This window comes from Tachysurus vachellii, chromosome 16 (assembly GCF_030014155.1).
Source record: "Tachysurus vachellii isolate PV-2020 chromosome 16, HZAU_Pvac_v1, whole genome shotgun sequence".
Classification (NCBI taxonomy): Eukaryota; Metazoa; Chordata; class Actinopteri; order Siluriformes; family Bagridae; genus Tachysurus; species Tachysurus vachellii.
Genome location: NC_083475.1, coordinates 10,765,300 through 10,789,227, shown reverse-complemented (window position 1 = coordinate 10,789,227; position 23,928 = coordinate 10,765,300). Strand labels below are relative to the sequence as shown.

Here is a 23,928-nt window from a genome sequence, read left to right as displayed (position 1 = left end):
AAGTGTATGAATCTTCTCAGAAATCCTGTCAATTAGTCAACTGGAAAGCATTTACAAAGATGATCATCAAAATTTACAGAGATAAATATGTCCTGAAATTCCTCTCAGAAATCGCATAATATCAGTTTATTATCTCAGTTATCTCAGTAGCAAGCTGGCTAACCAAACCTGTAGAGAGAATGAGCATAGCAGTCTATTAACTATTACAGGGTTCTTATCTTTTTACTACATTACATCACTCACTCACTCACTCTCACTCATTTTCTACCGCTTATCCGAACTCGGGTCTCAGGCGTCATCGGGCATCAAAGCAGGATACACCCTGGACGGAGTGCCAACCCATCGCAGGGCACACACACACGCTCATTCACTCACACAATCACACACTACGGACAATTTTCCAGAGATGCCAATCAACCTACCATGCATGTCTTTGGAAACCCCCGAGGCACGGGGAGAAAATACAAACTCCACACACACAAGGCGGTGGCGAGAATCAAACCGCCAACCCTGTGAGGCGAACGTGCTAACCACTTAGCCACCGTGCCCCCCCCTGCATTGCATCATTTCATGTATAAAAATAGTTTTCAAGACTTTACTCAGACTGTTTAATGTGTAATTTTTCATGGTATTATTTAAAGTATGACTAGGAAAAACATATACACTGGGATGAGCTTATATCTGACTCAGAATCTGACTTAGAATCTATATTATTTTTACAACAAAAGGTTTAGTAATTTTTCTGAGCTAAGGCCAGTGGTTAAAGTTCAGTGCTAATGACCAAAAAGATCCTTTGTTCAAATCCTTGGCCAGAGATTCACTATTAAACTTTTAAATAATGCTGAAAATCTGAATTGCTCACATCTGTGTTGGAGTCTAAACTGCCTTAGTTCTAAAACAGAAATAAAAACATGGCTAATATACATTATATGTTTATGTTTAGACAACATACAGAAGCTAATATTCTGCATGTGGCACAAAGACCATAGCAACACCCAAAAGAGACTGTATGCAAAACTACATTTTCAAATCTACAATATGCTGGAATGTATAGTGTTGCTATGGTCTCGGTAAATAAATAAATTTAAACGTAATGTTAGTTTTGTCTTTTTGTCCAGACAGGAAGTATTCAGGATATTAGCTAAGTCTAGTCTGTCTAAGCTTTCCAAAGATCCCATTGACAACCCTGATTACACATAACAGCTTAGTAAGGTTTGTCAAATGAATTCCATGGAGAAAATAATCACTGTCTGGTGTTATAATCACAGTTGTCATTCTCTGTAATGAGGCATTATAGAGTAAAAGCGACTCCAGCAGGTGTGCAAAGAACCCAGAACATGAAGGGGCAGGGCACAGAGCAAACATGTAATTACCCAAAACACCAGAAAATAACATGACACTGAAATCCTGACAACCTGCAGGTGTGTGAGGAGACTCACCTCTTCTTTTTCCTCTTCTTTTTTCTCTTGAGTTTCTCCAGGTTCTTCTTGGCGATCTCAATTATGTCAGATGCTTCATTCTCTGGACCAGGCAGGGAGGCGGGGAACGAGTTGCTTCCTCCGTACATAGAAGAGCGTGTGGCAGCACGGGAGAGGTTTTTACGCAGGCTTTCACTGACTGCCTCACTCTCTAAAAGCTTGGCCCTGAAGACCATATACATGTCAACATATCAACACAAAGACAGAAAAACACCCGAACACACACCCGCACCTATGCACGTACACATAATTATGTTGTACACTTAAGGTAAATAGAGGAATACTAAAATAATCAATACACTACCTGAGCTCCTCAATTTCTTTTATATAATTATGGATCATGTTGCCAATTTCCTCGTTTCCTTCACCTGCAAGGCAACAGCAGGAAAAAAATAATCACAAAATTGCAAAATGCTGTTGCTAAGATACAGGAATCTCAAACTTAATCTGTATAAACACTTTTCATAGCATGACGCCATGTTGTATAGTGAAGCACAAGGAATTAGGTACTAAAGCACATGCATGAATACAACAGGTTCATATTACACTTAAGCCCAAGTTATTTAAAACCAGTGGTTAAAACTCCTTACACCACAGCAGGTTGGGTAACAAAATATGACAAAATAAGTACTGCTTTGTTTTTCCAGATGTTTCAGATAAATAGTATGATGTTCTTTAATAAATAAAAATGGAATTGTTGGCAAATTTTTGTGGTATAAGAAGAATAAAATACTTCATTATTCAATGTGTGTTTTGGTCTTTATATAATATCAGAAATGAATGATAGCTTACAGTAAGGTAATGTTTTATGTGAAAACAATTAAATCATTTCAATTTAAATGACTTGAAATTTAAAATTTTTCAAAACATTTTATGGTTTATAGTTGGTGTGGGTGTGGTATGAGGTGGTGGGGAAAGCGGTTCTGTCTCAAAAATACCTGCTTTAGCGAGGACCTGGTTGGCCTGTTCAGTCAGCAGCTGTGTTAGTCGAGCTCTCTGAGCATCAATGGTCTCCTGCATGGCCTTGACACGAACACGCAGGTTCTTGTTCTCCGTCTGTAGCATGGTGTTCTCGTGGACCATATCGTTAACGCTTTCTAGGCCGTCCTCACCTACCATGCGTTTACCCTGACAACAAAAATCTTTCGTTACTGATTGCACCGAATCGTATCTTTAAAACACTTTTTTATCTTTCTTGGCCCCTAAAACACCTATAACTGAGTATTTCAAAGAGCTAAGACGCTGTTCAGCTCGACTCCATCATGGGCTCTTTCTTCCTTCTCTCTCACCGTTTTGTACTCCATGAGCTCCATCTGCAGCCGTGCAATCTCAGTTCTGAGGGCGCTGATCTGCTGGCTGGCTCTGTCCTGATTCACCACAACCCTGTTCTTGATGTTACGTGCCCGGTTTGCATACTTCAGTGTGTTCAGGGTTTCCATGAAGTCCCGGTCTGATGGGCTGATACAGGCTATCATTATTGTCTGACTGGAGGGGGGAGAGAGACAGACAGACAGATAGAGAAATATAGAGATATTTAAAAAATTATAAATTAATGAATGATTGAAAAAAAAAATAATAATTCACACTGAAAAGCTCTTTCAGAATTTGAACAAAATATAAAATAAAAGATGCATAAACTTCAGCATGTTTAAATTATCACTGACTTAACTGCACTGAAGACTGAATCTATGCAACATATTTTAATACAGAAAAGCATTCTCTTTTGTTTTCTATTTCAAATAAAAACTTAAATATCCAGCCAAACCTTTACAGACGGAGCTGTGAAAGCTGTTCCACTCAGTATTAAAGCTAAAATGAAGGTGCATTAGTCAAAATGTGTCAAAACTAAGACTCTAGCTGTTGAGCATGTAGAGTTTAACAAAGTTTAACATTGTTCTTATATCCTAGGAGTAACATTAATAATGACTGTCATGTTATCACTTCAAGTGTGCTCTGTCATTTAGTTGCACTTTAAACATGCAGAATTTGGCTTTAGGAGATGTACAATAAATGGTATAGATTGTATAAATCTGGCATACCATAAACATTTTTTAATCAGACTATATATAGGTCCTAGTGGAAAAGAGGTGAAGAGGTGAGAGCATGCTGGTTGGAGTGGGTGGAGAAAAGTGTCAGGAGTGTTTGTGTGTGACAGAAGAGTGTCAGCTAGAATCAAAGGAATGGTGTACAAGACATTAGTGAGAGCAGCTCTGCTGTATGGGTTAGAGACTGTAGCAGTGAGGAAAAGACATGAGGCAGAGATGGAGGTAGATGGAGGTAGTTCTCTTTAGGAGTGACGAGGATGGTCAGGATTAGGAACGAGCACATCAGAAGGACAACTCAGGTTGGCTGGTTTGGGGACAAGGTCAGAGAGGCTAGATTAAGATGGTTTGGACATGTACCGAGGAGGGAGATGGTTATATTGGTAGAAGGATGTTGGAGATGGAGCTGCCAGGTAAGAGGTCAAGAGGAAGGACAAAGAGGAGATATATGGATGTGTTAAAAGAGGACATGAAGGTAATTGGTGTGAGAGTAGACTTTTGTGCTCCTGTTATCTGGGTATTTATCTTATAAATGTCAGCAATATAGACAAGAATTATGGAAATGCATACATTGTGTGTGCTTACAAAATGCTTCTGTGCATTTAATAAACAAAAGATTATTTTCACCTGCATGTAAGATTTTTTTGAAAATATACTACAATGTCTAGTAGAGAAGCTAAATACAAACACTTAACAAGTGTATCACTTATACATAAGCTATAAAATCTAGAAATGCAGACCTGTTCCCTCCCAAAGAGTCCTGCAGGAGACGTGTGAGCTTCGAGTCACGATACGGCACATGTGTAGAGCGCTTGCTCTTGTCTCCTAGGGCGCTAATGACGTTACCCAGAGCGAGCTGTACAAAATTCACAACACACAAACGTAAAAAATAAAACAATAATAAAACTTTAATTTCATCAAGATGAAGTGCTGCTGTTTATGTAAAACGCCACCAGATGGCGTTGTTGACCACAACTTAGGAGCAGACTGGAATAAAATATCTTTTATCTCAAAGATTCTTGTCAGGATTGAACATCTTCTCTGGAGAAATATGCAGTCTTATGTACTATAAAGCGATACATGGTTCAAAACCGTTGGATCTTAGGAATCTTTAAAACATAGTAGAGTTACACCACTTTTCCTTAAGTCATCATCTTTATCATTAAAACCTAAAGCACAGTTTAAACCCTACACCACCCTGAATCATACCAGTCCACAGTTGATTGAGATGCCCTCTTTAGCTCTGTCCCCGGTCGCTCCCGTTCTCTTCAGCCGCTCTGAGCCAGCCAAGTCCACAAAGTGAAACTTAGCAGTGAGGGTTTCAAACTCGTTCATCTCAGAGGAGTCATTGGCCAGTCTGTTGTCTGTCTCATTGTTCTAAAGGGTGGAGTAATGAGGAAAGATTAAGATGCCACCAGATAATAAAAAACACAGATTTAAAATGAAAACCCAGCCCAAATCAGTACCTAAATAAGGGTCAAAAAAACTGAAAATGGCTCTGCAAACTTCATTTAAGCAAAAGTCTTTATTAAGAATTAAGGATGGGAAACATGACAATTAAAAGTAATAGTACTTTTATAACATCCGTCAATATCACTGTTACAGTAATAAGTAGCTAATTATAAATCAATATAAATATTCATACAATATGTTTATTTTTCCCCAACCTTCTCATATGTAATGTAGAAGTCTAAAAGTAACAGAGGCAGAAGAGAAAAAATATTGAGGAGAGAGAGAGAGAGAGAGAAATGGTGAAAGTAGGGAAAAAGGGTGATTAATGAGGAGTCAAAAGGAGAAGAATGGAAATTGTGTTGAATCAGAAGGAGAAGATGATGAATTGTGAGGAGTCTCAGTAAGAAGACTTTTAAGATGATATAGTGACAATGTAAACAGTAGGACTGATGCTGATGTGTTAGTTGGGCCACCTACATTGCTGGAGGCACAGACCCGGACTTGGCACAGGTGAATGGTGAAGATGGCATGGGAGCGTGAGCTCTGGACGTTCATCTGCGTGCTGGCAGTGGTGCGGGAAAGAGCGCCCAGCTTCAAACACTGCATCATCTGAACTCACAGAAAGAGACAGAGCAGTGATTATTTTCAGCTGCCAGTCTGACCAACAACGTTATAACTACGTGGCCTGTAGTTTCACATAAAAATGCTTTTATATTGATTATAAACAGTGTAAAAAGTGCAATGATACTGATATATTTTTGATACTTATGTAAAGAAAGATCCTAATTGAACAGCGTTGTATTTACATCTGGAACAACTCAGACACTCAGCACACTCCAGGTTCTACTGACACGGTAATAAAAAAAAGATAAAAATCTCTTCTGAATCTCACTAAATATTATCCAGAAGCTATACAGCTTAGTTCTTACCATTCATGTTTATGAACCGGTAAAATATATTGTCCTGGAGAACAAGAATACACACAATCCGCAGTTAAGACACTGTAAACCTAACCTCAGTTTCAGTGGAGACTGTTCGTGTGGTGACTCCCACTGTGTAGATCCCTCCATTGGCATCTTCATGGATCTTAATGTTTGATTTCTGCTTTCTGGCTTCCAGATCCCGTGTAGTGTCAAACAGGTCCAGGACTTCCTCGTTATACAACTACAAAAGAAAGAAAAATGTTTGATAATGCTTTTCAAAACTGTCTAATAGCAAAAGATTGGCTTTTACCCAAGCCCAGGACATATCAGGCACGCTTGGTGGTATTCAGACATACGGTTAGGAAAATCTCACTGCCTCCAAGATAACAGTGTAATCTATAAGTCAGCGTCGACACGGCTCTGTACATGCTGGATCAGCAGCTGCTGCTCACCATTATCTGGGAGTTAAATTTAAAGCTAAGTGGTGATACTCAGACATGTTCATTTTAAACATGTACAGAAATAACACGACTACAACTGTCTACTGCTTCTTATCACCGATGATAAGTAATGCAAACATGCTTCTCAGAATCAAATCAAATCAAATGTTATTGTTTTGTATACAGTTGGCTTTCCCTTAGAGAAAATAAATCACTTTTTATGTTATTGCCAGTTTTACTTTTTGTCAAACAAAATTTCATTGTTCATTAAATTGATAAAAGGATCAAGTCTTTATTTGAATAAAAAGTGAAGCAATACATCTGGAATAAACATTTTATCTTGCTGTTACTCATGGATTAATGTAATTAATGTACTTCACCAGTCAACTCAAAGTGTTGATTAGTTTGGGTGGTGAGAAAAATGGTAATGCTCACTTCTAAGAACTGGGCGTTGATCTTAAATTCAGGTACGGGACGACCCTGCTCCATGGCAGCTTGCTTCCTCTCCTCGATGCCCCTGAAGAGGTGGTTCACTGCTCGTGGGATAATGCCGTGCTCATCTTCGCTGATGCTCACGTTAAACCCAGTGCCCATGGTGTATGTCTTCCCTGAGCCGGTCTGCAGCAGGGAAAGATAGAGCGAGCAAAAGGACTGATCACATCATCAATGTTTTCAGTCACACAAACACAACAGAAAGGGATCAGCTGAATGGTAGTGATGAATGTTGTGTGGAACTATCTATTAACATCATACCAGATCAACTATACCATTTATTCTACATTATGAATAAACAAATCTTTTTATAATCAGTATACTGGCATTGCATTAATCTTTGCACTCTTGAACGACATTGTACTGTCGCTCCTTCAACTGTTTTGTAAGGATAAGTACATCTATGACCTGAATGAACTAAAATACACACTTATACTCCACACATGCATTAACCCATAACCTCTGAGTAAAAAAAAAAAACAAATATTTAAAATTTTCCCTTAAATTTGGAAAATGAATACAATAAAGATAACAACTAATAAAGACTCACGCATAATAAAATACTATAAAAATAACTTGTGAATTTATTTGTATGATTCTAGTCCACATTTAATGAAGAGAAAAAATAAAGAAATCATTTTGACCCAGAGGTTAAATGTTAAAGGTTAATGACGAAAATACTTTCGTTTACTCAGATGATGCAAAGTGGCTCTCAGCTGTTTAAGTAAACAGTTAACTGTGGTGTCTGTAAAGCTTTTTTGAGCTGCAGAAAAAAAAAACACAAGGTTCTATCCACAAGGTTAGACACTGATGCCTGGGCAAACAGTGATTGATAGTTCATTACTGTTAGTTTGACATATAAAAAGATGTGAGTAGGAGTGTTTCCTTTGTTTGGATCGGAGCGCTGGGATAACCAGGCAGACACAAAAGGGGCTCGGGAGTCGATGTTGTCATGGCCACAGAGAGAGGAATGTGATGGTGCGTCCAAATTCACACACTGGCCCCATCCACCCCTCCATCCCAGCTTCCCCCCTGTCTTCTCACAGCAGCCCTTTAAAGTGTGTGACGAGTAAGGATGAGATTTGGGGAGAGGAGGAATATCGTCAAGCTTGCCTCCTGTGGAATTCCTTGGTGCTTTTGTAACTGTGATTTGAAGAGCTCTGTATGAAATTCTATCTGACAGACATGTGATTTCTAAGCAAGAGCTCATTTGGTTAATTTATCAGGTCTATAAACACACACACACACACACACACACACACACACACACACACCACAGGCTCACTGTTGAAACATGTCTGATGTTGCACTGTTGACAGAGGTTTCACGGCTTGTTTGCTTTTCTTCGTGGCTGATATGAAATGAACTGGAAACAACTCAGCTGTAAGCACCTTTTATTGTGAAATGCTGTTAGACACAGAACAGACAAGAGACAGAAGAGAAAAGGAACGATCTAGGCTTGTCATCTTAATAGCAATGTAGCATATAAAAAAGCTGTAACATTTATGTTACCCATCACTCATGTAAGTATTTTAATCTCACCTGCAGTATTGTGAGGATTAGACATAATAAATGATGTTTGGCATGCTTTACCTGACCGTACGCGAAGATCGTGGCATTGTAGCCCTCAAAGCAGCCTTCAATGAGCTTCTCAGTGCAGTTGCTGTAGATGGCATCCTGCTGGGAATCCATGTCAAACACATAGTCGTAGGTGAAGGCCTTGTCCTTTCCCAGAATCACCTGGGGCTCTTCAGGGGTCACAAATGTACAAATGTGACATCCTTCTATCTTCTCTTTTGCCAGCTGAGGACGGATCCTACAGAAACAGAGAGAGACAGCATGAGACAGAGAGAAACAGAGACAGACATAAAGTATAAGAGATAGACAAGAACAGACTGACAGAGCACAGAGAAACACAAAGGGGCAGAGAGATGAGGCAAGAGAGGAAAACAGAGACAGAGAGACCCAGAGAACGCCACAGACAGAGACAGAGAGACAATAGAGAAAAGACAGACACAGAAAGAGTGAGATAGACAGACATCAAGAGTGAGAGAGAGGAGTTGGGACAGAGAGACAGAGAGAAAGGCAGACAAAGAAAAAGACAGTGAGAGAGAGAGAGAGAGAGAGAGAGAGAGAGAGAGAGAGAGAGAGAGAGAGAGAGAGAGAGAGAGACGGAAAAACAAAGAGGAGCAAAGAAAGAGACATGGACAGCAACAGGCATGCAAAAGCATAAATATGAATATAAAAACAGGAATCAGAGCTTTAGAAATAAAAACCACTGGTTCCTATTTATACACACGGTTTAGGATACAAAGGATGCAGTTTTCATAGCAATGCTTAATGCAGTAATCACATGCTGGTCTGTCATTGGACCTTATTAAACACATTTAATGTGCTGACAGTTTGACTGAAGGTATGCAGCTGTTAGTAGGTACAGGGCTGGGCGATGCCCTGGCAAGGCCTGGCTTGCAGTGGTTTAAACGTCTGAATACATTACTGCACATTACACTACACCCGAAACAGAGGCTCTAACGTTACTAACACTCAGACAACTGACATGCCTTGTAGTGGTGAGCTGTGTCAACTGTGCTTATGTGTGAATAATGGGAAGAATGGTGCATGAGTAACCCGAGATGTAAATATTCAGTAGCTAGTTTATTAGAAACACCTTCTTTATTGCCCATGTTATCACCTACTGTATACCTACCATAAAGTCATTTTGTAGATATGACTGGAGTCCATGTGTTGCTATCACTATGTAACGAACACTCTGCCCTTCATCTACTCTGAACCCTGACTTAGCTGGCAACAACTATGCTTTAAAAGAAAAATTGCCCTGTCTGCCTATTAGTCCAAGGCAAAAATCTTAATTTGCTGTTAATTCAACTGGTTATTTGGTTAAAATTGTATTTACAAAAGATGATGCCTTTGAATGAATTATTTAAAAGGATGCAGAGCAGTTTTAAGAGATTATCAAAATTCATTATTTTTTCAATATGATCCCACTGTCACTGGTAACGTTATTATCATTCATTCATTCATTCATTCATTCATTCAATCTTGAGTAATGTATCCAAAAAGAAAAGGTGGTGACTCCAGGAGCACTGGCCACAAGGCTGAAACACTGAATGCTGGATAATCACCCTGAAATCAATGCCTTCTCGCTTAAGTGCGATTTTGCATAGCCAATTATTGGCATGTTTTGGGTGAACAGAAGGATTGAGAACACACATGGAAGACATGGAGGAAGAGGCAAAACTCCATACAGGCAGTATCCAGAGCTCAGGCACTGATCACTGAGTGTACATACGTGAGATGACTGGCTGCAGTGTGTACGAAAGCTTACGTTGCTGCACAGCTAACATTAACTGGCATATGAACAGAGCATTCACTGTTCTGACAGTAAGAAGGAAAATGGCCATACCCGTTGAGTACACAGTCATGCCCTGCCTTTCATTAACTCATTTTGTTTGCTTTTATTCATCCTTTTTTCCTACTAAACCACCCTGAGTGTCCGTGTTTGTCTCAGACTACAGTAACACTGCTCATTGCAGCATCCTTTGTCCGTTTTCTGACGCCTCATTCATTTCAGTTTGGAAACTGAAGGTCTGTTCCATTCGATATGAACTAAAGCAAAACACACAAGTGTCAGTGCTACTCAGCACTCATTCATCAATAAGCAGTGAACAGGAACATCATCATACACTATAAACTCTGCGTGAAAGGTTGTGTTTAGGAATTGTACTGCATTATTTATGGCACGGTGTCAGTATCATGTCAGTCTTGATAGCTTGACGCTAGCTGCTAACTGGGTAGCAGGTTAGTGTTGCAGCTCCTGGCACTGCTTGGGCACAAGCTACAGCGGTAACACTTCATTGCCACAGAGCTCTTATTGTGTGTCAATGACATCAGATCCCAGTAATTTAGCATCCCTGCTCTAAGGATTCATCTCCAAGAACATGGATGGGAAGAGAGAAGAGAAGAAGGATGTATTGGAAGGACAGCCAACAGAAAGACTGATAAAGGCTGATATATACAAAACTAACTTATAAATTAACAGTAAAGCACTTATGTTCCTGACAATCACTGTTAAAATATCCTTCTCAAAATAAAGTAGCACTATTAAACAGGTTTCATATCATTAAGCTGCTTCTAACCTCATAAACTAGACTGTCGAGTAATGAAAAAGGTCATGCATGGTGTTTATTTTAACACCTCTCGCTAAAGAATCATGGGATTGGGATTATCAGGGTAAAATCAGTACGCACAAGGATTAATCTTTCAGCTCTGATTCCCTGAAAACTATGAGCTCATTGCGGTTTATACAGCATACAGGAACAACAGCATGTCACTTCTTTTGGACGGTTCTTTTTCTGGAAAAAAACCTGCATTTTGATAGTTGTGTTATGACGTTGTGTTCTGAAGGACAGCACTGAAACTCACAGCTTCAGTGTTTACTCTGCTCCATAATTTTGTTTTTATATGTTTTTGGGTTACACTCTCTCTCTCTCTCTCTGCCTGTTTATTTTTTGTCTCTATGTCTGTCTTTACTTGGTTTCTATCTCTGTGTCTCTCTGTGTCTTACTCTGATACAGACAGACAGTGTCTCTTCCTGTATATCACTGCCATACTCTGTCTATGTGGTCTCATTAATACCCTGGGGCTAAAATGTCAGACTTGCTTACTATACAGCCCATGAACACCTATACATTACCCTCATATATGGGCCTTCCCCAAACTTTTGCCACAAAAATGTAGGCATAAGATTATCTAGAATGTCTCTGTATGCTTTAATATTATGACTTCCCATTACTGGAGCTAAGGGGCTCAAACATGGCCATGCCTAGCATGACATGGTCCTTGTGCTCAGTGCAAGCTCCACGAAAAAGACATGGTTTAAGAAGTTTGGAGTGGAAGAATGCAAGCAGCCTTCACAGAGTCTCCTCTCTCTACAGTATCTCACTAATGTTCTTGTTGCTAAATGGAAAAAAAAATCCCTACAGCAATGCTCAGAAATATAGCATAAGCCTTTCCAAAAAAAACGGAGGCTGCTATAGGAGCAAACAGGGGTACAAACTCTGGACTGGGATGTTCAAATAAAATCAAATTACTACTGTAAGTCCAAATACTTTTGGCCATGCATAGTAATACCCATGTCCAGGGGCCATACAGGGATGACATATTGGGCTCACGAGTCCCTCAATTTCAAACCTGAGCTCGGGTTACTGTCTGTGTGGCATTTCACATTAACATTCACATTCTCTACATGTTTCCATGTTTTTTTCAGCTTGGACAGAAACCAGAGAACCTGTTTCCACCTACCTTCCAAAAACTTGACAGTAGATGGATTAACTATTCTTTATTAGCCCTGGTGTGAATGAGTGTGTGAATGTACATGTGTGCGCATGATGCCATGGGTTGGAGTGGTATCTCATGCAGGGTATATAAAAAATTGAGATGTGAATAAAAATACAGCAATTTCTTGGCCCGACACTTCATATAGTGGTCATGTAACAACTCTGGGGTTCACGCACAGGTTTCAGATTTAGGTTTAAAATATAAACACAACACTGCCAGGACTAGAATAAGGGCTCCCTTCATGGGACTTTCTATACTTTAACTCTGCTGACAAAGCTGGAATTATCAGGGAAATGAAAATAATTTTTAATAAAATGATTTATTTATTAAAATAGAAAGCAGTATCAGCATTATCCTGCATCAACAATACTGAGGGCGAAGGTGAGCTGTACATGTATAAAGCTTTCAAACCTTCTAACCTCTAACCATGTGACGGCTTTACTAAGTTTTAAGCTACAACTCTCATTACAGCAATTACTGTGACAGCTAACCTTACTAATCTTCACCTACCCAGGGTTGCATAAATAACTTGTATACAGTAAATATGTAACTTTTGTTCTGGATTATTTTGTTTTTTTTTGTGATGCTAAATGATTACAGTAAAACATTTTAATATCATTTAATAACTTAATGATGGTGCCCTGCGATGGGTTGGCACTCCGTCCAGGGTGTATCCTGCCTTGATGCCCGATGACGCCTGAGATAGGCACAGGCTCCCCGTGACCCGAGGTAGTTCGGATAAGCGGTAGAAAATGAGTGAGTGAGTGAGAACTTAATGATGGGATTCCATGCACTGTGTTTGGGTATCTTGTGTTAAAATACTCATTATAGTCACAGTGTTCGAAAGTCTTTTCAGAATGTCGTTCAAATATGTTTGCTGGAAAACAGGAACATAGGAGTGTGTGTATACAAAGAAGTGCAGGCAGTCAATAAGATTGTAAGATCCTAAAACTTGAGTCCAGAAAAGTGTATAAAACTATTAGTACCTCCCATCCCTGAGTGAGGAGTGCCCGAGTAAGACAGTAAATACAGGTGAGTCATACTGAGTAAAATAGAAAAAATACAACTACAGTATATTGTCAATCAATTGCTAAATGAATTAGGGAAGTCATGCCTGGTGTATCATTGCTTCTTGGGCTGCATGTACCTGTATGATTCGAGTGCACCCAACAAGTGAATACACAACTCATATATCCTACACTATCCAAACAACATCATTTGTGCGACTTGCAGGTTTTCATTATAGCACCATCTATACTCTGTGGTACGCTGATGCATGTCATAAAACACCTTAACTTAACATTTCTGCATTTCATCTGCATTCTGCAAATGAAAAGAATCTTGTGTCTGATGTACAAATGACACTGAAATGTCATTTCATTTGTCCAATATGTCTGCCTGTACTGTCATATCATTAATAGATTACAGAAAGACACACTTTATCCTATAAAATACTGACAAGTCTCTTGATATAGTCTGGGGCAGATATTTATGGACCAAACTGTTCTTTTAAATCAACTCCTAATCTCACCCTGCTAATCTCATGCCTAATGGAAGCTTATTTAGCAGCAGGGCTTTAGGTGTGACGTGTCAGAGAGGTCAATATAGAAAACAATGTAGAAAATCTACACAAAAGACTAATCCGCGGGAGCGGTTAGCTGTGTCATGGCCACTGAGTCAGGCACAAATCTTTCACATTGATGCTACTGATCTGAACTGGTCTCTAGAGAGGGCACAAACATTATGGCCGATTTGATTTCCTGCTCTCGTTAGCAGCTGACTCATTGTCTGTTCCAGAGATCGGCGCTCGTCCATAACTGACCTCATCTCGCAACATTTCTACTAAAAGGATTTTGCAACTGCTTTGCAAATGGTCCATGAGGGACATTTAAGAAAACGGACACGCAGCTCCTTCTGGTCAAAGTGCAAAAAGTGGAGTCCACTTAGATGATTCCAGTTACACTATCTCCAGAAGTGGTGTTTATTCCTCATACACTGGAGACATTTCATCCATTTCTATCCATTTACTGTATCTTCATATTAACAAAACATATTAGTTTGTGTTATCAACTATGATATACTGTAGGAGCTATAAATATTCTTCATCAGCCTCTATATAGAGTTTGTTTTTATTTTCTTATATTGCTGGAATTTTCAGTAAAGTGTTTCATAAAGAAATGACTCATTCAGTGACAGGCAGTTTACAGAAATCCATCCCACCATCTTTTGAGTGCGCTTACAGCCTCCATAGAGGACACTTACTACCCATAATACTTACTTATTATGGATAAACTCCTGAACAGTGTGGTTTGGGATACAGCACTGCACATTTCTTAACTCTTACTAATAATCATTGCCTGCCACATCTCGATGCGCTTGCTATTAATCGTACGTTACACAAAACACCAATCTTTATGACAAATAACCTGCTCTTCAGAAGAAACACCTTACTAACAAAAAGGCCTGGATCAAGCCTTTCTTTTAACATGTAAACTTACTCAGCAGTACAATATGTGCATTTTATTCAGGATAAGTTTGTTTTATCTAGACATATCTGGCCTGTCTAACATGTCCCATGTCATGAAAGATTATGTCTTACACATGGCTTAATCATTTAGGAATGATCTGGATGCAACAGAGATGCAATTGCATCTTGCGGCAGAGCATCGAGACTTAATCAGAAACAGTAACAAAGGAAATCCAATTTAGACTTCATAGCAAAATAAATTCATCAATAAATATTAAAAAAATATTTAGTTTGGTCACATACTTTACAGCACAGTAAAATTCTTTCTTCACATACAGTATCCTAACTTTTGGAGGTTGGGGTTTGAGCACAGGGTCCGTGAGGGTTATGTGCCTTGCTCAAGAGCCCAACAGTGGCAGCTTGGTAGTGCTGGGGCTCAATCCTCCGATCAACAACACAGAGCCTTAACCGCTTCAGCCATCACTGCCCCTATATATCTAGTTATATTATAAACAGCATATCAACAGCTTTCTTTCTGATTGATCAGATGTTTTATTCTTCTGTCCCTATACCAGTTAAGTCTGGTCATTCAGCAACAGGATTGTGGGCATCATCAGTCTAGATCTGCAAAAGATTTATACTACAGTATATATTAAAAAATTAAAAGCAAAATGAAAGCAAAATTTGCATAAACCTCTAAAATGAGAAACATATTATGCATATAATGTGTTATAATGGTGCAGTATGTCTTATACTCTCCTGTGTAAAATGTTTGTATGAAGAAGAGATGAAAACGAATTCATAATTCCAAAAGATTCATATCCTAATATACACTATATACTATAAAACATGAATCAGCATGTGGTATAACCAGCACAGCATGGATGTTTTAGCTGAAAGGTGCTATATTACTCTACATGTTACTTCCGTGTATACAAAAGAGTGTGGCTGGAATAATACATAATCTCTGGATGCTCCCAAAAAGTGAAGGAAACATGATCATGATGCGGTTCTCAGGCCTGTAGGATATAGTGTTGCTTTCCTTTCCTTTTTCTCACATCCAGCTCAATGACAAGGTTCCTTTTCATTCTGTGCAACCCTAGCAAAAGCACCTACAGTGGCGTCTCACCTAACTCACTCCTCTGAACTCAGGAAACGACCGCCACATGAAAAGAAACAGGAGGGAAAAAAAAGACTCAAACTGGATGTGAGGATTTTCCCCTTGTCAGAAAATCAGACCCTGGTTGTCATTCTTGCTGCCATTTCAAAAAACTTGCTTACCTGTGTGACATCAGACACCCGAGACAAAGGCCTTCTCAGATTTGTGGTGTTTTGAGCTGAGCCTAAGATGCTGTCGACATGTTTGATGGTTGCTACTTGGGGCAGTTTGATGTTTTTAGTTCAAGAGCCACTATTGTTAGGATGTAGAGGTAATGTCTGGCATAATCACATTCAGGCACAGGTACAAACAAGCCTCTTTTGGCCCAAAATGCTCAGGGGACATATTACACTAAACCTTTTATAATCGCTTAACAAAATATTTTTGTTCTGGCACAGAGGTAATGGAAGAGTCACTGGCTATCTTCAAACAGCAGGTGAAAACCTACCTCTTCCTGAAGCACTTAAACTAGCACTTTTTCCCTTGTTTGTTATGTGTATGAAAAAAATAATAAAAATCCTGAACGGTTTTAGGTTGATGGTATCCTAAGTCTGTGAACCAGTGTTAATGTAATCATCGATAGTGACTTAAAAGCACTTTTGTACATCGCCTTGGATAAGCTCGTCTGCCAAATACGGTAAATCTAAAATACAGATTCACAGATTGCAGAAGCTAGATGCTAGTTTTCATAAGCTAAACCACAAGAGCATGACGTTCTGTACTGATCCCTCTTTCTATTGTAATACCTACAGTATATCCCACACATGAATTGCTTTCATATTAACAATAAAATAGATTACTCTTTCCAAGTGAAATGTCACAAGATGTCATGTTAACTTATGTAGTAAGTAGTTGAATCTTGCCAGTTCCCATTGACCAGCCATCTCTCACCTATCATACCACTGTCAAACACGTGTGTCCTCCATAACAAGTGAAAACGGCAGAGCACCGTCCCACACTGTGAAGGTAACACACATGGAAAAAGGTGCTGAATTGTTAGAGTCTCTTTGACTGACAGAGAAGAGATGCCATCCATTTGCTCCCATAGCTACAATGGCTATTCCCAGCCATGGAATTTGCGATCTCAGAATGACAACACAAAAGCTTTTCTGTTGCGTCATTTAAGAACTTTTAGAGAATATTTTAATAACAATTATAAGAGTTGAAACACTGGTTTGACTGCAGGAAATCAAAGAGGAGACGTGTGGCTGCTTCTTGGTTATGAATGCATGCTCAATGTGAATTACTGAATTATGATAACTTTGTTATGATTTAGGGGGGCATGGTGGCTTAGTGGTTATCACGTTCACCTCACACCTCCAGGGTTGGGGGTTCGATTCCCACCTCTGCATGTGTGCGTGGAGCTTGCATGTTCTCCCCGTGCCTCGGGGGTTTCCTCCGGGTACTCCGGTTTCCTCCCCCGGTCCAAAGACGTGCATGGTAGGTTGATTGGCATCTCTGGAAAATTGTCTGTAGTGTGTGAACGGGAGTGTGTGTGTGCCCTGCGATGGGTTGGCACTCCGTCCAGGGTGTATCCTGCCTTGATGCCTGATGACGCCTGAGATAGGCACAGGCTCCCCGTGCCTCAAGGTAGTTCGGATAAGCGGTAGAAAATGAGAGTGAGTGAGTGTTATGATTTAAAATCAAACAGACAGAGAATTAATTAGGAGTTTTTAAGTTTATCGTTAACAGTTTAAAAGTATTAAAATGAGCATGGTTATAGATTATTAAAAGATAAATACATAATAAGCTGCTAGTGCATATTTTCTCTGAAATGCAGTTTATGTTCAGACTTTTTCTTAACACTCACGTTAACACTCGTGTTGTGTCAACAAGTTAAATACGCTAATAAATTATCCAGCTAACTAACGTGAACTGAAACACACTATTTTTAAAGAGCTGTGAGATGTAATGTATTAAGTGGAAGTGAGTGAATAATGCCTTTTTTTCGCTCTGCGCCTTTTATAGTGCTGCACTGAGGCAAAGTCATGTTTGCAGTGAAATTGTATTGCCAATATTACTCATGATAAAACCTGAGGAAGAATTGTCACGACCACTCGTCACAACCAGTGTTCACGTGTCTGTTCTAACTGGTCTGCATTTGCAGCGTGAGATATTCATTAATTACTTTCAGGATGAACATATAAAGCATATAGCAGTTCAGCACTTTATATCGACATCTGCGCAGAAACTAAAACCTAGAACGGTGTAACTTTAATAATGTTGATAGGGTGATTGATCTTAGCTATACATTTATTATTTTTTTGACAGATGAGGAACTTTGGAACAGTCCCTCCCTACACTAAAAAGAATGAAAGCTAAGTTACAAAATGAGGTTCAATGGTCTCAAAGCACCCTGAATGGTTCACTGATCGGCTCCTGACGGCTTTCGCGGTCTAAGGTCACGATGCACACACGAGCGGCTGCAGGAAAAAGGGCAGAGGGCATACGGCGAGCTGTCAGATTGCCTCATTTTCTGGTCAGTGAGTGGAAATCCAGCGAACACAAGGACGCAAAACAGCCTGCCACCTCCCCTTCCCAAAGCAGTACAGTTATTAATGGAAAGGAGCTGCTGAGTCCAGTGTGATTTGATATTAGCTGACTATACATAGAGGAAAAGCTGCAAACACAAGATAAGGAAAAATATGGAATCCTGTTTTTTTTTTTTATCCACAAACCAAACAGGATTCAAAATAATTAAAGCCTTTTAAAAAGCCACTTAAAATTGATACAAATAAAAAAAAATCCCTGAATATAACAATCAATTTCATTTTTAAAATTAACAAAAAAAAAAAATGAAGTGAGATATGGACGGCGACGTTGCTCAAATGAAGGACTCCCTGCCATTCATTTAGATAGAGCAGAAAGCCGATAAGATAAACCATGACAAGGTTGTGAAAGGCAAGCTCCCGTTCTGATTGCCAGCAACTTTGATAAACGCTGGGAGATATTCAGCTTTTTCAACACATGAGTGGATTTTCTGGATGACCTCATCTGAAGTGAGTCAGCGCTTACATACAAACCAGATGACAGATGGCTCTCAGAGACGGTCCTCTTTCAGCTCTCGACAACTGGCTCATAAATATTGATAAGCAGGTCCACACAATAAGATTTGATACGACACAGCAGGTAGATGCCTCGGCTAGCCTGCCTAACAAAAGACCCGGTAACAGGCTTTGATGGACAATCAGTCTACAGATTATGATGAGGAGGAATATAAAAAACACACAACAATGAAATGTAAAACAGCACTCAGCTGTTCATTAATATGAGTCCCATATAGATGAAAATCCGTCAGTTTCACAATAAAGTCTGATCTATTGACTTTTGACGTTTCCTTTCCAAACTGAAGTAAATGCATGGATCAAAAAAATACACTAGAAGAGAAATGAACACACCATTGAGAGATAAACATTACAAAGAGCACTACTGACCGCTTGAAGGCCTTTCATTATTAATGGCTTGGTTTAAACAAGCAAGAGAACAGTGGCACTCAAAAGACCAGTAGCGGAGACCAAGACAGACACAAACAATTGTTTCAGATGAGTCCTTTATACAGCACACACTCTTACAGTACAGAGAGGCTTGCACTCATTGTGTATCCTTTGCTGAATGATGCTTGTTTTGTGCATGTGTGGCTGTCGGTCGTGGCACACATACATCATGTTAGCAAACATATCTACAAATTTCAATGGATAAAGTTTGGTAGAAGTGGGAGTTCAATACCCAGGATTGCAAGAGCACTACTGCTGAAGCCTTAAGCAAGATTTCTTTTAAAAATGCCAATGTTTCTAAATCCAATCACTATCAACTCTGAGCTCCTTAATAACGGGCATCTACGCACAACACATATCTTTCATAAATTCTTCAGGCAAAAAAAAACAAAAAACGGATGCTTATTCCTTACAAATATAGTCAGTTGATCTATATTTTTGGTGTCAGCCTTGTCCCACATCTATGTTTACTGAAAGATAAAACTTTAGTAAAACTTTCTGGCATGTCCTTATTGTTTGATGTTAAATTCAGATTATGTATTGATCACGTTGTTGATCCTATTGCATGTGCCTATTCAGTTTAGATAGTAATCAGTAACTGTCTGTCAAAACATCCATGGTGCTTCTGTGCCACAAACCGTTAAATGCAATTTTCCCCTTTCTCAATTTTGGTTGTAATACAAAAATATTTTATGTACAGTTTTCAATCATGTAATATATAATGTATAATAATTTATTACAAGTGTCTTTCAAGTCAGAATGTATTCATTCTTCTCATCTGTGTTTTTTTTCCCCCACATCCGCTACAGGTACAAGTGTACTGGATCGAAAATGCTGGTGTGATGTGTTAACTCTCATCTGTACATTCTTCACCCTGCACTTTGACCCCAACTTCCTCCTGTGTGTTATGTGAATAAAGCTTTTTGTGTTGTATAACGTTAATGCAGTATTTTATTTCAGTTCTCAAGGTCTGAGAAAAGCACTGAACACGGTACATGATCCTCAATGTCAGGAACAGAGCTATATGTCTTTCCTGCATTAGAGACATAGCTAGTACACTAATGAATTTCTGTCATTAACCCAACATGGATGAGGTGATGTTAACACATGTCATAGCTCCAGCAAGCACAGACAGGCGTGGATTATCACAATGTTACACTTGGTATGCTACAATCCAGTTAAAATTCCAAGGGAGGTTCAGACACCAGCTTCAGCATTACTAAGAAACTGGTTGAATTTGCTTTGTATTGGCTGTGCAAAGCAAACACTGAAGTTCACTGAACACTGGACACGTTGACTATAATGAGATTATGTACTAATGTACGATGTATGACTAATGAGTTTTTGAACAACATTGAAGATGTGGCCCAGATAAATGAAACTGAATATGAAAAAAAATGTGCTGATGTAACCAGTACATGATGCCCACACTAAACACACAAACCTTCAAGAGAAACAGCCTTTAAGAGCTTTAAGAACGAAAATAAAATGTTGTTATTTACATTTTAATTTTTTTTTCTCCTTGAGTCCACTCTCCCATTCCCACCCATGTTTACAAAACCCCGCCCACAGGATCTATAAAATGACTGACAGGAGGCCCATCTGACTGACATAGGGCTTGACATAAAGGTCACAGGATGAATATGCATCATTAATCCTAAATTAATAAAGCAACCTGCCATTGACAAATGCAAATCAGTGTCAACATAACATATTGATGATTAGACGGTTTATTAGACAATGCACATTATCTCATTTTTTTGTACAACTGAGCAATCGGGTTAAGGGCCTTGCTCAGGGGCCCAACAGTGGCAGCTTGGTGGACCTGGGATCAAACTCACAACCTCGCGATTGGCAGCCCAACACCTTAACCACTAGGCTACCAAATACCCTGGATCATGTCAAAACACAGTTTGTCTCTTGTGGCAGCCTTCATCTATGAGAGCACTGAAAGCACTGAAGCTCTTGAACACAAACAAATTCAATGTCCAATATGTAAAAGAGCTCATAATAAAAGAGTACAAGAGTGCATGTTATAACAATCCACTGGTTTTTTAACTATGTGCACCTGTCTGTGCTCTCTGTTCGTTCACATTTCACCTTAGCTCCCTCTTTATCTGGTGTTTGCTATGCAAAGATGTTTTCATACGAACACCCAAGCATTTACTAAACACAGAGCGTGCAGTAGGTGACATTAGGCCCAAGTCGAAAACAAACAACAAACCGCATGCTGGGTCAAAGTCTGACTCTGGTAACTGGAGCTGAGCAGTCATGCTAGAATAAAGTAACCTGAGCCTGGCTGCAAGGCTTTTGTCCTGAACAGTGCCTTCTTCAATGACAAAAGCACACAATATAGGCCTCTATCTGCTTCCTGTTTTAGTACCTGTGCTATTGAGCTTCTTTCATTTTCTCTATACATCACAGATGTTTTCATAGGTGGCTTTGTGTAACATTTCTTCTCTCTTTTCACCTGTGTTATATTGTACATATGCACACATTCACGTTTTTGGCCGTTGCGGCTTTAGTCCGCACAGGTTTGGTGACAATTTGCAATTTAAATATCCAGAAAATAAAAATCCAGACTGAACAACTTGCATTTTAATCTTTAATTTCATCTTTGATTTGTTTTATGATGAAATTCTCCTGTCTGTTAGGCAGCTAACTGTGTTGAGAGATGTATATTACTCTGTAGTAACTCAATTATGTCATTTTCCCAAACCATGTGGTCCAACCTTTGCTGTGGCCACTTTTCCATGCTGTATTTCTCTTTAATATGACGTTGGATATCGCTGAAAAGATACGCAAAACTTTATATAAGTATATTTCTTGCTCTTTAATTTATAGGAATTTTTATTCCTTACTTTTTAGATTGATTTTCTTCCTATTAATCTTTACTGTTGCACTGTTAGCTCAAAGCTTCTCTAAGCAGCAGAAAAAAAAAAAACTTGAACTCTTTAAGAAGTAGCTACAGTAAAATCTGCACTAACCTCTTGGTCCCAAACACAGCAAGTGCTTTTCATTACGTTTAATCCACCGGCTACATTTCTAAAGTGGACTTAATAGCTAAAATACAATAAACCAAGACTGCAATTCCTCAAAAACTGTAATTACAGTTCAGTTCGAGCTGTAAATTATGTGATTAAAATCTTCTTCATCATTCTGTCGGTCTCATGTGCACAAAAGCTCTGTAGTTAAGCTTATGGGGAAAATGATGAGTTTAAATACCAGTACTGACAGTGACATTTAATGCGAACGAACACCTGAATACTGGAATCTTTTCTACGCTGTAAATGAAAAATGAATATGCAATGCTTTGTGATATTTAGACAGCCAAGTAGATCAGGATGCATTATGCTACAAAAGCAATATGCAAATTAGAAATATTCAAAGTATATGTAAGTAAAGGCACACCTTCTCCAACAGAAATAAAGCCTTAGGCTGGATCCTACATTTCTTCCTACTATCTAGAGAGGCAGATTACACAGTGCAGTACACAATAGTCTATGTAGTGAGTTAAAGGGATTCAGGATGCTGTCTGATCCTGAATCCTCCATGTCAGAGTCTTTGTTACTGAATAATAGCAGGTACATGGAGAAAAGGCGGTGCTTAAATACAGCATCAGTGGATCATCGGGACAGAAAGAGGACATTTAGGGACTACAGACCTACCTTAAAGCCACTCGAACAGAACTTTCATCCTGTCCGGTCGTCATGATCCAAATCCAGCAGAATAAACACACATACAGAATATTCCTTGTGATCGGATTAAAGCAGGTAGCTACAGACGCGGAGTCTTATTCTTCTTTTATTCTGCCATGCTGCTCGTCCTTTCCTCGCTTTGTATTTCTGTTAGAAATAAATAATCATTCATGTTTACTAGCTTTATTTTATAATCAGTTCCCCATGTCGCGTCTCCAAGCAACGACAGCTAAGCCTCGCAGTGCGCTCGAGCGGAGTCGTTTGGCCCAGTAGGCGTGTCTTAATGAGAGTTAAACGTCATTAAGCCACACCCTCCGGCCTGCTACGAAACATGCCGACGATTGATCGACCAATCACAAATTAGACGCTAATGTGCGCTTATTATGGTGGAAAAAAAAAACAAAAAACATTGATTCATACACCGTAAGTTATAAGCCACTTATATCAGGAGCTTTGGAACATGTGATATGTAAAGGGAAATTTAAATGGTGTTATATAGCATAATAAACAGGGATCACTTCTACTGAACCCTTAGGGGCATCATTTATATTTTTTATTTATATATTAGGAATTGATTGATTGATTTATTTTTTATTTCCTTCTTACATACAGACATAAGATAACATAACAAATACAAAGAAATCCCACTGCTATAAGCTTTATCAGAACAACACCACAGCCTGGTGACCATCATGTAGTACTGCACAGATCAGCAGCAGTTTTACAGCATTAGGGAACAAATTAAACAGCGTTAGAATAATAGTTTAGGTGAATATCTGTAAACAAATAGACGAATTTAATAGACATGATTTATGTTTACATCCTATAGCCTATTCACTTTCACCCGTACGTGTTCCTTCTCCAAAATGTTGCCACAAATTTAGAAGCACATACGGATAAGGATTTTTTTTTTCTGTAGCATTAA

At 39.0% G+C, this 23,928-nt stretch overlaps 1 protein-coding gene across 2 annotated transcripts in view; it reads right to left on the bottom strand.

Annotated features, from left to right (window-relative positions):
• Window positions 1–23,272, bottom strand: part of LOC132859086 (kinesin-like protein KIF21A) — a 37,469-nt gene extending 14,197 nt beyond the window's left edge. For both annotated transcript variants that reach the window (XM_060889669.1, XM_060889670.1), the window contains exons 1-11: window positions 22,974–23,272; window positions 8,421–8,643; window positions 6,771–6,953; window positions 5,987–6,136; window positions 5,450–5,581; window positions 4,730–4,897; window positions 4,261–4,376; window positions 2,768–2,963; window positions 2,417–2,606; window positions 1,783–1,846; window positions 1,440–1,643 (exon numbers count right to left, since the gene is read on the bottom strand). In XM_060889669.1, coding sequence (XP_060745652.1) covers window positions 1,440–1,643; window positions 1,783–1,846; window positions 2,417–2,606; window positions 2,768–2,963; window positions 4,261–4,376; window positions 4,730–4,897; window positions 5,450–5,581; window positions 5,987–6,136; window positions 6,771–6,953; window positions 8,421–8,643; window positions 22,974–23,017 — 1,670 coding nt within the window. In that variant the 5' untranslated portion in view covers window positions 23,018–23,272. The remainder of the gene's footprint in view (window positions 1–1,439; window positions 1,644–1,782; window positions 1,847–2,416; window positions 2,607–2,767; window positions 2,964–4,260; window positions 4,377–4,729; window positions 4,898–5,449; window positions 5,582–5,986; window positions 6,137–6,770; window positions 6,954–8,420; window positions 8,644–22,973) is intronic.
• Between the last annotated feature and the right edge of the window lie 656 nt (window positions 23,273–23,928).